Source organism: Netta rufina (assembly GCF_964035555.1).
Source record: "Netta rufina genome assembly, chromosome: 25".
Lineage (NCBI taxonomy): Eukaryota > Metazoa > Chordata > Aves > Anseriformes > Anatidae > Netta > Netta rufina.
In genome coordinates, this window is record NC_140149.1 from 3,396,343 (window position 1) to 3,410,794 (window position 14,452).

Consider the following 14,452-nt stretch of genomic DNA (forward strand, 5'->3'; position numbering starts at 1 on the left):
CCCCCCGGGAGTCTCCCCCCACCTTGGGGTCTCCCTCCTTCCTGGGGGTCTCCCACCTCCCTGGGGGTCTCCATCCTCCCTGGGGTGGCTCCCCCTCTCCTGGGGGGGGCTCCCTGGGGGTCTCCCTCCCTCCTGGGTGGACTTCTTCCTCCCTGGGGGTCTCCCTCCCCCCGGGGCTCTATCCTCCCTGGGGGGTCTCCCTCTCCATGGGGGGGTCTCCCTCTTCCCCTGGGGGTCCCCCCCCTTCCTTTGGGGTCCCCCCCCACCCCAGGATCTCCCCCTTTTCCTCCCTCCCCTCCCCGCGGTGCCAGGCTCCGGTCCGGGCGCGCCCCTTCCCGCATCCCCCAGCGGACAGATCCCGGCTCCGCCGTCCCCATCCCGATCCCGGGGCCGCCCCCGGTCCCCCCCCCGGTTTTTTCTCTCTCCCCCCCCCTCGGGCCGCCCGGGCATTGCGCAGGCTCGGCCGGGCCCCGCACACCCCATCATGGCGCTGCGGCGGCCGGCGCTCGTCCTGCTCCTGCCGCTGCTCGGTGAGTCCCCGGCAAAAGCAGCCGGGACCTCGGGGGGGCTCGTCCCCATCCCATAAAACGACCCCCGACCCGGAGGGACCCGGCCCCGGCTGCGGAATTGGGGAAGGAGTCGGGGGGGAGCCGGGGTGCGGGGCTCCCGGAGCGAGCGCGGAACGGGGAAAGGGGATGCGGTGGTCCCCGGGGGGAGGATGGGGAGATGGGGAGGTGGTGGGATGGTGCCCGGGGGAAATGGGGATGGGGTGTGCTGGTCCTGGGGAAAAAGGGGGAGGTGGTGTCCCGATCCCGGGGAAAAAGCGGGATGGGGTGTCCCGCTCGCCATTCCGGGAAAAAGTGGGGGATGCGGTGCCCCGGTCCCAGGGAAAAAGGGGGATGTGCTGTCCTGGTCCTGGGGAGAAGGGGGATGCTGTGCCCCGATCCCTGAGAGAAAGGGGGATGCGGTGTCCCAGTCCCTGGGAGAAGGGGTGAATGTGGTGCCCCAGTCCTGGGGAGAAGGGGGATGCTGTGCCCCGATCCCCGGGAGAAGGGGGGATGCTGAGCCCCGTCCCTGGGAGAAGGGGGGATGCTGAGCCTGATGCCCGGGACAAAGGGGGATGCGGTGCCCCAGTCACGATTCTGGGGAGAAAGAGGGAATGTGGTGCCCGATCACTGGGAAAAAGGGGGGATCCAGCACCCCGATTGTGATCCCAGGGAAAAGGGGCAGTGGGATGCGCTGTCCTGACCCCCTACCCATTCCCGACCCCAAGAAGCTGCGGTGCTGGAGGCAGCGGGGCCGGGCGCGGGGCAGGAGGCTGCGGGTCGAGGGCTGAGGGTGCCAGGAATGTGCAGCCTCGGCAGGCAGGCAGGGCGGACACTGGTCCCTATTCAAGCCCAGGCACAGGCGCCTATTGTTCGGGGGGCCCCGCTTGAATGTTTGCAGTTTTAATTGCAAAAACATTTGCTAATTCCGCTCAGGAATGAATTCGGGCTCATTTGTTGTCTGGCTATTAATAGTGGGGGGCTGAGGAGGGGGACAGCAGCCGGTGGGCTCACGTCGCCCTCCCCCCTTCCAGGCAGGCGGCAGAAGGCGAAAAGGGATGGAGCAGGGTTAGGGTGACAATCAGCAACTGATTTGGAAAGTTCAGCTACTGAAATACACCGGGCTGCGCAGGGGTGTGCACAGACACACAAATAACTGTGCGTCAGCTCAAGCCTGAAGTGTGTTGGAATATTTCAAACATCTTATCTAAGGGCAAACCAAAATGATTCTTTAACTCCAAACGATTTGTAGAGCCTTTGTGGCCTTGAATGAAGTGAGATTTGGGCAGTATTGCCCAAAAAATGAAAGAAGTGACTTAGACACTCGGGTGGAGTTCCCCCGAGGGATGAGGAGCTAGTCCTGCTGTGCTCTCCAGCTTTTCACTCTCTTTGCTGTGCTTTGTAGCTGAGTTTCAGCAGGAGGAATCGTGAGTACCTGATTCTGGAGCATCACACTCTTCCAGGTCCTAACTTTGGATTCAGGTGCTCCATTTGAATGCCAAAAATGTCAGACTTCACACAACTTTTCCCTGCGGCTGGGCTGCAGAGTGGAAAGGTGCTTCATTTCCTTCCTCCTCTGCGTGAGCAGTGCTGAAGTGTCCTCTTGAATCTGGCTTAAAAGGCAGCGAGACTGGAAATGAACTACAGATAGCTCTGCATTTATTTTGACAGACAAAAGTTGCTAAATACAGCCAAACACCACTAGTTTCAGGCCTCTGCCTGAGAACACCTATCAGTCGAGTAGCAGGCTTGCTCCCAGTTTTAACACAGTGGGTTCTGGCTGCCTTGGCGTGCCTCCCCCTGCGATGGTTTCCATCTGTTTTCAAATTTGGGGTCATAAGCCCTGAGGAATAGAAAGAACCAAGGCTGAGAATAAAGCTGCTTGTTCCACTACACTGGAGTTTACATAGCGGGGGCATCCCACCACGTTAAGGTGAGGCTGGCAGCAGTATGTAAGATTAAACCTGTACTGAAGCTGGTGCTGGATGGTCCCAGAGGACTGAGACTGTAAGGATGCCTTTGATGCCAACTGACTAGTTAAAAAAAAAAAAAAGCAGAAAAGGAAGCTGACAAGGCTAACGAGATGCTGTGATCCCAAACTGCAAAACCGCCTTAGAAATTTAAGGAGTTTCTTAGACTGCAAGCATTGCAGAGCAGGGATTGCCGTCTCTTGATCATGGCCTTAAAACTTTGCCATGAAACTGAAGCCAGTGAAGCATGGAGCAGTCAGCGCGTGCCCTGCTCTAGGCACTAAAAGCATCTACAGATTCTGCACATCAGGGAAATGCCATGGTCATAATTATACCAGCGGAAGTTATTGGCGTCAGTGATGGAAAGCAGGGCTTAGAGCTGACATCAGTGTGAAGTCCTGCCTCGATGGCTCTGGTGCAAGCTGGAAATCAACATTTGGTGTTTGAGGGTTTCACGTGTGGGACTGAGAGCAGAACTGTGGAGCCCTTCCCAAAATTCTCAAGTATTTCTTGATAAAAATAAAACATGCTGATGATTTGTAGCCCTCGATGGGCAGATAGGACCAGTCCTAGGCACATTTCGCTTTTAAAGTTCAATGCATTCAAATCTTACTTTGATTTAATTCTGATTTTGCAAGAGACTTTTCCAAACCTACAAAGTAGAAGTACTTTTTCTTTTTTTTTTTTTTTTTTTAAATATATATGAAGTCCATCTGTCCCAGCCACCAACAACTGTTCTGAGTCAGCTGTCAGTGCCAAAAATCACTGGGTGGAAATGTTGTTAGCTTTCTTGCAGTTATGATAAGTTGCTTGTTGTTGTATTCTGATGGGAAGTATTTGCAGTATTGCTTTCTTTTCAACAGGCAGTAAAAAATAAAAATAAAAAAACAAAAATCAGGTCAAACAGCTCTGAGAGCCATGCCAAAACGAGATGCTTAATAACCTCTTCAAAAAAATTCTTAGGAAGGGCTTGGTGTTCCTATTCAGGCAAGCAGTATCTGGCATCACCACCAAAGAGTACTTGGATCGCATCAACTTTACAGCTGTTGACAAAGAACGTGACACCAGCACATTCCCTCTTGCTCTGAATATTTCAGAGAATTACTTGGTTACTGAAGCAGAAGCAGATTCAGAAAATAAAATGTGGGATTTTTGTGAGGAGAAAGAGCTGCGGACAGAGATGTTGCCCTCGTCATGAACTTCAGTTTTTTTACTGACCTGTTTATTTTCCTTGTGAGAGCTGTATCCTGGGTCTCTTGGCGTGCGTGCTGGGGCTGGTTTTCAGTTATCTGTCCGCACACTAAGGACTTGCACCGGGAACACACGCTGAACTGCCAAAACTCACCTAAACAAATAAATAAAGCAGAATGAGCTGCGTTCAACTCCACAAACAAGGACAAAAGCTGCTCTGCATAATGGCTGTGGGTGGGCCTGCTGCTGGGTCTCCTGCCAGTTTGCCCCCATCTTTTGCCAGCTCCAAAGCGTCACCCCCCACTTGCTGACGCTTCCCCTGAAGCTCTCTTGGATTATTATTTAAGTTTCTCTTGCAGCTTGCGCTCGCTGCGTTATCGCTCTTTGCGATGAGTTGCTGGGTGTTGAAGCAGCACTGGCCTCCCAGTTGTATATTTAGAGCTAATGCTTCACAGTTGATTGCATCAAGCCCTGATGATCCGGAGAAGGTTCGTGAACTCCTGAAAGTGGTGGGAGGGAGTTAGCAAGGGGAAAATTTCCACAGCAACAACAAGGATTTTTCAGGATCCTAAGTCCTCAGGAGTTCTTCTCGGCAAAAACAAGAGCACGCGTTGCAAACGTGTCCCTCAACAGGAAAAAACAGCTACTCTATGCATAAAAGCTGGTGGCCTGCTTTGAAACTGATGTTTATATATTAAAAAAAGATGAATTCACGATATGAAATTAATTAGGATAATTACATTCTCAATCTGGCTTCTCCATCAACTGGAATATGAACTGAGTATGTTTTTCCAATTGATAAGGGATGTTTGCCCTCTCTCTGAACCCCCAGGGAGGATCACATTTTAATAAACACAGGACCAAAACCAAAATTCAACCACTAAGTGTCAGTTCCATGTAGTGGAGGGTGTGTCCCATGCAACAAAACCCACTCCTTGCTGAGTCAGGACATAGCCTAAGAACCATTTAATGCATTTAATTGCACTAATGAATGTTCTGGACTTAGTCTTAATTTTCCACCCAAAGGGGTTGGATTACCGTGTGGGTACGGTTCAGTCAATAGCTGGGCTTGGGGCAGAGGAAATACCTGCTGGGTTTCAGTTCTCATACTGCACATGAGAGTTTTCAGCAGTTAGAAGAAAATGTTAAAAAATAAGAAAAACCTTGACTTCTTTTTGGATGGAAAGCTCAGCCTGTGTTTCCTTACTCCCTTTCCGAGTGCTAATCCCCTCAGTATTAACTTGAGATTAGAGGCATTGTCTGGAGAGGCTAATTCTTGCTAGGGACGTACCAGCAAACGGGTCTGTCCGTGGGGAGCAGGACAGCAGCACTTCGAGGACTTCGCCTGAATATTGGCCTCTAGGATAGCCCCAGCTCCTCGCAAACTTCTGCTTCTCATTTCGGATAAGTGGAGGTCAAGCAGGCCTTCCCTGGGGATAAACGTGGAGGGAGGTGTATATTAAAGATGTCTCCTGCACAAGACTGGCCAGCTGAGGTTGTGTTATCACTTCGAACTCAGCAGTAGCTACCTTTGATTGCCTCGCTGCGTTTCATGCTGTAAGAACCCTTTGTGTGACTCCCCTGATGAAGTTCAGCTGTCTAAAGCACAGCTTGGAAGTGCAAAGCCAGTAAGACAGCTGCGTAATTGAGCTGGTGCCCAGTTCTTATTAGAGCAGCATCCTAAGCTAGGCCTTCAAAATGCTCAGAGAAAAATACTGATACAGTATTTCCCCACCAAACTATTGGTGGGGAAAACGCAGCAGATGAGGAAGATTTTTTTCTCTTTTTCATGTAATAAATGGAACTTTCAAAAATAAATAAATTCAAAAAATCACCTCTGCAATTTCCCCTGCCCCTGAGAGCCCAGTCGAGGTAGGATCCCCACGAACCGACCTGCAAACTGGTGACAGCCATCGAATGGGAGGCCAGCCAACACGGGGCTGACATTAACTAATTAAAAGCAGCTATGTACATGCTGTAACTTGACAGCCCACAGGTACTTGAGATAAGCTCGAAATATTAATGGGAATTGTTCTGCCGTGCAAGAATCACTTGTCGGTAAAAATAATATAAGGTATTGGGTTATGTCGTGCCCCGCGTGTGGGGTGGAGCACAGGGCTTAACAGAGTCCGTTACAAGGGGAAATGAAGGTTTCGGTGCAGTAATAAATGAAGTAGATGAAATTAAATTCTGTTCAGATAATGCTTTAGGTTTTGTGGTTTTTTTTGAAGTCATAAATCCCAGGGATTTCAGAGTTAAAGCCAGAATACATCCTAGCCTTCCCCCGTCAGTGTACCTGATTAGTACACCACAAATGTAAGATCAGCAGGTTTCTAAGAGTTCTCTTAATTCATTTGGAAACTGCTGCCTCATTTGAGGACAGTAAAACTTTAAAACTGTGCCAGGGACTTGCCATATCTTCCGCATCTGGCTAAAAGTTACAAGTGGACAATGTTCAGCAGGATTTCAAGATTTTTGAGCACACTATTAAAAATATATTTGGGTGGCCTAGGTAAGATTTTCTGCTGAGCTGCAGAAATCCACTGAAATCTAAGGGGATTTGTTCCCATTACTTGGCTGTGCTTTCAACACCCTTGGCCAAAAATCCCCACCTTAATAACCTTTGGGGCATTTCTTTGTGTAGTGGCCAGCATATTACAGGTGGGAAGCGACTTGGGGCACTGTTACAGAATCTGTTTGGGAGGGAGGGAGCACAATATTTCTAAAAATTCAGGTTCATTGAAAGCACCTGAATTTCCTGCTCACTCTACGTGAGACACCCAATCCACTTGTCATTTTTGACAGTCTTACCCAGTATGTCTCAAGGTGCATAACTCTTATAAGGCTTTGTCCTGAAGTCCTTCAGTGGTTGCTGAAGTAGCCCATAGTATTCTATCTATCTAAAGAAAGTCAGAATTTTTGTTTCATTAGCAGTAACAAATAAGACTGGTAAATGCTGCCATAGAAGGGAGTTTGGTGAAACGAAGCTTACCTGTTAATATAGCCAAGAAGTGCCCTGCATGGCAGTCCTGCTTTTTGCTTCCAGCAGAAAGGTTCCTGGCATGTTACATCTCTCCTGGTGGCTCTATGCTGGCTGGCTCAGGGCTGCTCAAGTGGAGGTGGTTGCACAGCTGAGAATTCAAGGGTTTTGTCTGGACATAGATGTACAAGGTGTATATGGATGTACAAGGCTCTTGCTCTTTGGTCCAAGATCAGACGTGGAGACAGTATTTTTGTTTTGCTAGGATGCTATCCTTGCAAGACAAAAGCCTTAATAATATGCTAATGTTTTACCTCCATTCCAGTAGCACGTATGGCTTCTGTTCACATATCAGTGTGTCTTTGCGTTGTGCTGTACAGAAAAAAAACCTCTCCATACCAATTGGTGTCCTCATTCAGTGAAAGCTACCAAAGGATTAATTCATTGTGCTGCTGGGCTGCCATAAAGCTTAGGAGAATTCCCCAGAGTATTGCATGAGAAGGGCTGCACGAACAGCTCGTGAATCACGGCAGTGGACAGCACTGAGTGTCCACGGGGAAGGCAGCTCTGCCACGTACCCGGAGGATCCATTAAGGAGGCTGCTGCCTGCTAATGGGCTTCCTCCTGGGGCGCTTTGGCTGCTAACACTCTCTTGAATGATTTCCGGGAGCTTACACAGTTAACGGCAGGGAAGGTGTAGCAAAGCCCTGCAGTTCTTGCTGCTTCTGCAAAACAGCTTTTATCCCGAAAAGGATCTTATCAACAGCTATTTTTAATGCACGCTTAAACCTTCGCTTTAATCTTCTTCTTCTGCATCGATCTGTGCAGAAGCTCGGAGATAAACATTTCTTCATCCCCACCATGTTGTTTGGAGCGAGTTATTTTTAGGGCCTGGAAAACATCCGTCCCGTCGGGGCGAGGTTGTCTGCATCAGTAGCATACCTTAGGGGAGGAAGTCCCAGCTCCGTGCTGGGACAGTGCCTCGTACAATGCCCCATACCTCTGCGGCAGCCCTGGGAGTCACCCATCCTCAGAGGAGTGGGTTGGTTCTTTCAAGGTGTTTAGAGACCTAAAACTAAGGTGAAAGGAAAAAATTCAGCCCCTTATCAGCATGACTGATTGGTGTTTTGCTGGGAGGAATGGACACGCATGCCGTGAAGACTCCTTGAGGTTGCTCATTGATCTGGGAGCTCCCGCAGCAGAGGAGGTGCTGCTCCATATCCTGCTCTGCTCTCAGCTACTCTGCTGGGATTGCAGGTAATGCAGTGCTGGGGTGGGTCTGGTCTCTCAGGGAGCGAGGAGGTAATGGCATATCTCCTTTCTGATGCACCAGCAAGCAGCTATTAGCCGGCTACAATTCGGTCAGTGCTGATGGAGTTGCCTTTGAACTGGAGATGAAAGCCAGGGCGCCTTGTAATCGCCTCCTGCATCTCCTGGGTCCTCCCTCAAGCAGCCCTGGCTATCGAGCTGCTGAGCATCCTTACGTCCCTGGTGTTTTCCCTTTACTTTGGCCAGTTCTCAGCACCCCATAAATAACAGGGCAGTGCGGAGCTCTGCCTGCCAAATCTGCCTCGTGCGTGCTGGAGGGGAGGTTAACCCAGGTACGAACTTCTCTCTTCTGCCCTCAAAAATTCTCCACTGGGCCTGGCCAAACAGCTGTCCTTGCCCACAGGCACTGCATTGCTCTCCCACACAGGGCAAGATAAGCCCTTTGAAGTCAGCATTTTGGCTGCCAACAGCTTCTGAGGCGCTCCAGTGCCCCCCTCTCCCCATTACCAACTGCGTCTTGGGTTCTCCGTCCCAACAGCTGAGCCGCGATCAGGGCTGGGGAGTGCAGGGCCGGATTGCTGGGGCATTGCCAGGGGCCAGAGGGAATTCGAGATCCCAGTTTGTGGTGGTCCACGAGCACGGCAGGGACTGGGAGCTCCTTCCCGAGGCTGCGGCGAGGCGTGCTCGTCGCCCACCAGCAGCCCGCGGCCGGTGCACGAGAGCGATTGTTCTCCTCGCCAGGAGGATCGCGGCGTTCTGCTGCGGGCTCCCCGAGCCTCCTCTTTTCACAAATATTTGGAACAGACTCTGCTTGGCAGCTCCGACGGTTTGACTCAGCTGCTAAGCATAGACAAAGGCACGGACCCAGCTTCGGCACGATAACAAGGAGCTCTGGGAAGAGAGGAGACAAGGGCCGGGTCCGGAGGTGAGGCAGCAGATTTACCCCTTACCTGTCCTTAAGGGAGAGGCACAGAGGGTTTGTTGGAGCTGGAGCTGGTTGTGTGCACAAGTTCTGCCCGCAGCATGTAAGGGGATCCCTAAGCTTCTTGGCTGTAGCACTGCACAGTCTTGAAGGGTGTGTTTTTGGAGCTTCTTGTGGTCTAGTGACAAACACGACAAGTCTGGCTGCCTAAATACTTCCCAAGAGCCTTTCAGTTCCTGGCTCATCCTCGGTCACTTCTGAGACACACATGCCTTAAGTCTCACATCTGTCATTCAGCTTCACGTTCTTGACATGAGGCAAAGTTTTCTTTGCTACAAAGACTTCCCTCTTCTCCACCCTCCCTGGTTTCCTTTCTGTAGCCCTCACTGAGAAGCAATATCTCCTTCAAAGAAATGCCAGGGAGCCCATTTGCAGAATTTACAGCTGCTTCCCAAGGCTTGAGTATCCTCCTCTCTAGCAGCAAGCTGCTAAGCATGTTCTTAAGTGGGAAGATAAGTGGTGTTATGATCCTTTCATCTTCTAGCTCAGAGCAGGCTGGAGATAACTGATAAAGGGATGACAGCGAGGAAGATGCATAGGCACCTTTGGATTTAATTCCTGCTTTGCAAGGCAGTCTTTAAAGCACACTTCTGGTGCGAACACAGGCTGGTAAAATAAAGCTGGTCCTTCCTTTCACAGCATATGTCTTTTCCTCATGGCTCTGAGCAGATCCCCTGTCTGTGCCAGCAGAGCCCAAGCAGATAAGGTGCAGAGGCAGCCAGGTCTCTTCAGCGTCCTGCTTCTGGTGGGCTTGGTTTGAGGCATCAGGCTGGGTTCATTGCACCGGCAGCTGGAAAACAGCGATAAAAAACAGCATGACCTGGGATCTGCTAAGGGAAACCGGGGCCTAGATAGTCCAAAGCGACTGGTGATCTCCGAGGCACTGCCTGACATGTTTTGAAAGGGAGCTGACCCACAGGGCGGCCCTCTGACGTCTTTTGAAATCACACCACTCGAGGCATCTCAGGCCGGCTTTTCAGAAACGGGGACTCCCCAGATCATTACCAACTTTAAGACATTCTCTAGATGTTGTTTTGGCTGGTGAATTTATTTCCACTTCTTTTTTTTTCCACATCCACGTGGATTTGAGTTGTACTTTAAACAGGGATGCATCTGCAGTGAGGGAGCAGCAGCCTTGCACGTGGTGGGCAAAGATGCATTCCTGCGCTCTGAGGCAGTACGGGAGCAAGCACCAGCGACAGCTTCACGGTGGGTGGGAGTCTTCAGACCCCTCTTTAACAGACCGTGCATTCAGCTCCAGAATTCCTGGTTGAGTCCCTCGTCTGCTGGCTGAAACAGGTGGCTCGCACATGCCTGCGAGGGTCTTTATTGGGGATGGTCTTCGAGGTCAGCTGCATCCAGCCCGCATTCCAGCTGGGTCCCTGCACCTCAGCTTCTGGCCCAGCTGGCTCCGGGCCACCCAGCCCAGAGGATGCTAACCACGGCACGCACGCTGCTTGTCGAAAGCAAACCACTTGAAAGCAGCACGTCTGTGGTCCTGGCTTGTGCCTGCCTGCTGCATTTTCCTCCAAGGAAATAAGGAAAAGTGGTTGGGGCAGAATGTGTCAAAAGCTTAACACCACCTCCGGGGCGCATGCACAGCCTGTTGGAGTGGCCGCTGCTCGTCCCACATCCGAGCCAGGGGAGACCAGTGTGAGGCCAGTGAGCAGCAGGAGATGCTGCTCCCCAGGTAGCACCTACCACAGGCTCTGCTGGTAGCACTGCAGGTGAAGTTTGTGAGCTGCTGGGCACGCAACGCCTGGGAACGTAGGTGAAATTGAGTTAATAGAGTCACATTTTGGCAGGGTTTTGGCACAGTTTGTAAGGAAGAATGATCCAGAAGAGACAAATGCTGAGAAGACCCCATCCAGGTGCTGCCACTGAGGGCCTCCAGAGGTGCCCTAGCTACCCTAGCTAGAGCCATGCTCTATCTAAGCACCTAATCCTGGCTCCTCTATTGCGTTAAGCAGAGACGTCCACTCCCAACACTGTGTGTTCTGCCTGGTAGCAAGTCTTCTACAGAGCAGGCTACAAACCTTCCCACAGCGAGTCCCTGCTTATCTGCACACCGAGCCGAGCCTCTGCTTGGTCTGGGGAGCTGCAGCATAGCCGAGCAGTGCTGAATTTTCTGCCCTAGAGCTCTTGCGTCACAGCCCAAAGTGTGAACAGAGGCCGCAGCCTCCCTCCCAAATCAGCCCCCAGTGCCTCTGCACCTCGGCGTTACTCAGCACTTTTTCACTGACAGGGAATTAAGTAGGATTTCTAGGTCATTGTGGGCCTGTCAGGAGGAATCGTCTCCTTTAAACCTCATTAGCAAGGCTTTCTGCAACACCAGGCTTCAGAACAATTGCAGCCTGGTTCCCTAAACACTGCCTAATGAGACAGAGCTGTTAGTAGCAGTTTGCTAAATAAAGACTGTTTCTGCCTGAGACAGAATAAAGCCAGACTGGATTTTCTTAGCTGTCTCTCACACAGAAGGTATTTCAAAAGACCCTTATTATAATAATGAGCTAGATGGTGCTGTTGGGGAGGCTGCACAGGGCCAGGGCTTGATGCTAGCGCCAGGTGCTTCCCCAAAGGTGCCTTCAAGTAATCTGTGCTCAGGTGACCTAAAAGCCCCTCCAGCTCCTTTAATGCTGTTGCCCCTTTGGGTTCGAGGCACCTTGAGCATTTACCTGAGCTCCTCTGACTTCGTCCCACTCAGTGACTTGCTGCCTCATTGTGGACAAGCTGCTCTTGGTGACTTCATTTTCCCTGGGTAGCACAGGATCTTTGATCTCTGGTTTGTGGCAAAGTGTGCCCAGCATTCATGCAAACAGCTTTGGGGAGGTAAGGGGTCCTTGGAGCCAGGCTGCAGGGCCCTCCAGAACATGTCTGATGTGCTGCAGAGCTCAGGCCTGCCCGGCCCTTAAAACTGCTGCAGAGCTGCCTGCTCAGGATGATGAGCAGCCCTCACGTTGCCATCCCCCTTTCAAGCAGAGAACAGCATCTGAAACAATTGATGGCAGCACAGCCACTGCCTTGCCCTTTAGTGGATTTTTGCAGCGCAGCACTCTGTCTCGTCCAATTTCAGGCGAATGCAGCGTGCTGGCAAGCTGCAAGCCACGTGCTGCACAGCAGTGGGAGAGACCCTGCGCATCACTGCCTGCTCCAGCCCCAGAAAAGGTTTGCAAAGAAGATTGCTTTCCTTTACTTGGTTGCTTTTCAAAGGGTGTTTGCAGATTGCTGATAGGAGGCAGGTGAGATTTCTGCTTGTACCTGGGTGCTGAGCAGAAAGAAGGTGGGTCCTCCTTGAGCAGCGTGAGGCCAGGTGACTGCTGATGATGGTCCTGTAATGAGATTTTTTATCCTCTCTCTCTTCCTGTTCTCAGAAGAGCTCGGATTAAAGGTGAACTCTGAAGCACGATGGGACGGATCTGCCTGCCTCTGGCTGGAGCAGACACAGGAGAGCTGGGGATTATTACTTGGCCAGTGTGTAGGTTTGTTTGAAGTGGTGCTTTGATGTGGCAGTGGGAGTTGATGGAAGGTAAATGGTGTCTAGACAGGTTTTTCCTCGCTCTGTTGTTGTTTCTGAAGCAGCAGAAGCAGTGCCAAACAGGCTGAACAGCTCCGGGATGCAAGAAGCAGAGCTATTTCTAGAAAGACAGAACAATGGCTCTTTAGGAAGATCCAAACCAGTTCTCATGGAGCCCCTGTCAAACCTGCTGCTCCTCCATGCCCGGCACACCGCCTGGGTCAGTTAATTGCAGCAAGATGCTGGTGGGAGCGAGAGAGGGGAAGCCCAAGAGGTAGCCAGCACATCTCCAGGTGAGTTGGCATGGCAGAGAGGTACAGGAGAGGTCGATTAACCAGTGCCCTGGCCAGCAAGGTTGGGAACTCAGAGGTGAGTTGGTTTTGGCAGCATTTGGAGGGGGACCAGGCTGACTGTAGTAGCAGTGTGCTAGGGCTCCCTCAGTGCGCTTGGTGGGATGCTGCCAGGATTTAGTGCCCAGCAGAGCTGGCCTGGCTGCCCAGTAACAACTGCAGCCAGTGGTTCAGCTACACTGGGAGGGGAAGAAGAGGCAGGCCATGATCTAGAGAGACTTGTCGCTGGCTGGCAGGCTGTGCTTTCAGTGCTGTCTTGGCTCCAGTGTGCCATCTCCCCCAGGCTGTTAGGGAGGGGAAGTGGAGACTGCATTCAAATGCCTATTGTCTGTCCTTCAGCTGGGAGCAGAGCCAGAAGAGAGAGAGGCTCTGGCAGCATCTGATACAGGGGGCAGATGTTAGGGGAAACATACTCATCCATAAAACGCTGGCGCTGGGATTTTCAAGGGAGCCACAAAGGTTAAGTGCCCGTGTTTTGGAACGTGTACATGAAGGTCGCAGAGAAATCCTGGGCTCCTGGGATCCTTGCTAGGCTCGGAGAAGCTTTTTGAAGGGTTTTTTTGAAGGGATGAGCCCTCACACAGCATCTGTGGGCTGTCCCAGGTGAATGCTATTCTCGGACCCATTTGTTTAAGCATAGCCAGGGAGAAGGGCAAAGGTGCACAGAGCCAGATTTAATCTCCTGTGGGGGCCTTCAGAGGTGTGTAGCTCTTTGAGTTCAGCCTGGCTTCCTTTTCTTGTAGCCGGCTGCCAACTTCTGCAAGCACGAGCTGGAAGTAGAGTATTTTCTGACCCTGCCTGTCCTCTCGCTTCACCCCTGCCAAAGCAGGGCTCGGCCACAGGTTTCAAGCAGAGCTGGAAACTTGGCGCCGAGGCAAGGAGCAGAAAAGAGCCCAGCTTGCTCTCCTCTGCCTGGGTTGGCTTCTGTACTGCTGTGGGGAGTACAAATATGTTCCCAATCTGTTCGCTTCGCTGACATGACTCCAAGACACACAGGCAACAGATACACTGACCAAGAAGGGGCCATTGTTAGAGGGACCTCCTTGACTGTGGCTCTGCTGTAAGCAGCTGACCGCTGCAGCTCCGCAGCGCTGGGACGCAGCCACCCCGTGTCTCACCCACACCACTGAGAGCATTCAGGCCCCCAGGGACCCCTGCACATTAGCAGGGATTCGGTCCTGCTGTACTCGATTTGCCCACCTACCTCTGATTGAAATGCCTGCCTCTGGCAGGCTGGTATTAAATGGAGCCCCAGATGAAAGAAGTTGCAGTCGTTGCTTCCCTGTGAACCGTCCCTTTGTGTTAACTGATGCTTTGCTAATTGCACACAGGCAGACATCCAGAGCAGGCAGAGAGCTTGCTCTGCGCTGGAAGCTGGGGAGCCAAGGAACTGATGGACAGGTTAGCGTTTTGGCTGAGGAGGAATAAGGGCCCCAAGAGAACCAGAGAAGAGGAAGGGAGTTACCTCATCGGCTTCCAGCAGCCAAGGCAGGGTTGTCCTCCAAGAGGTATTTCCTTAAGCTTCATCCAGTCCGAATTTAGTTGCAACTTTTATGAACAATAAAGGCTTCCACTGTTTCCCTTGGAGGACCTGGAAGGAATCCAGACAGATTTTGGTGCTGAGAAGCAGATCCTGTTATTAATGTCAGCC

General features: G+C 51.6%; 1 protein-coding gene across 1 annotated transcript in view; it reads left to right on the forward strand.

Annotated features, from left to right (window-relative positions):
* Positions 1-484: 484 nt before the first annotated feature.
* Positions 485-14,452, forward strand: part of JAM3 (junctional adhesion molecule 3) — a gene marked incomplete at its 5' end in the record, with an annotated part of 30,748 nt that continues 16,780 nt past the window's right edge. The window contains one exon of the mRNA XM_084301460.1: positions 485-530. Within this exon, the coding sequence (XP_084157586.1) occupies positions 485-530 (46 nt within the window). The remainder of the gene's footprint in view (positions 531-14,452) is intronic.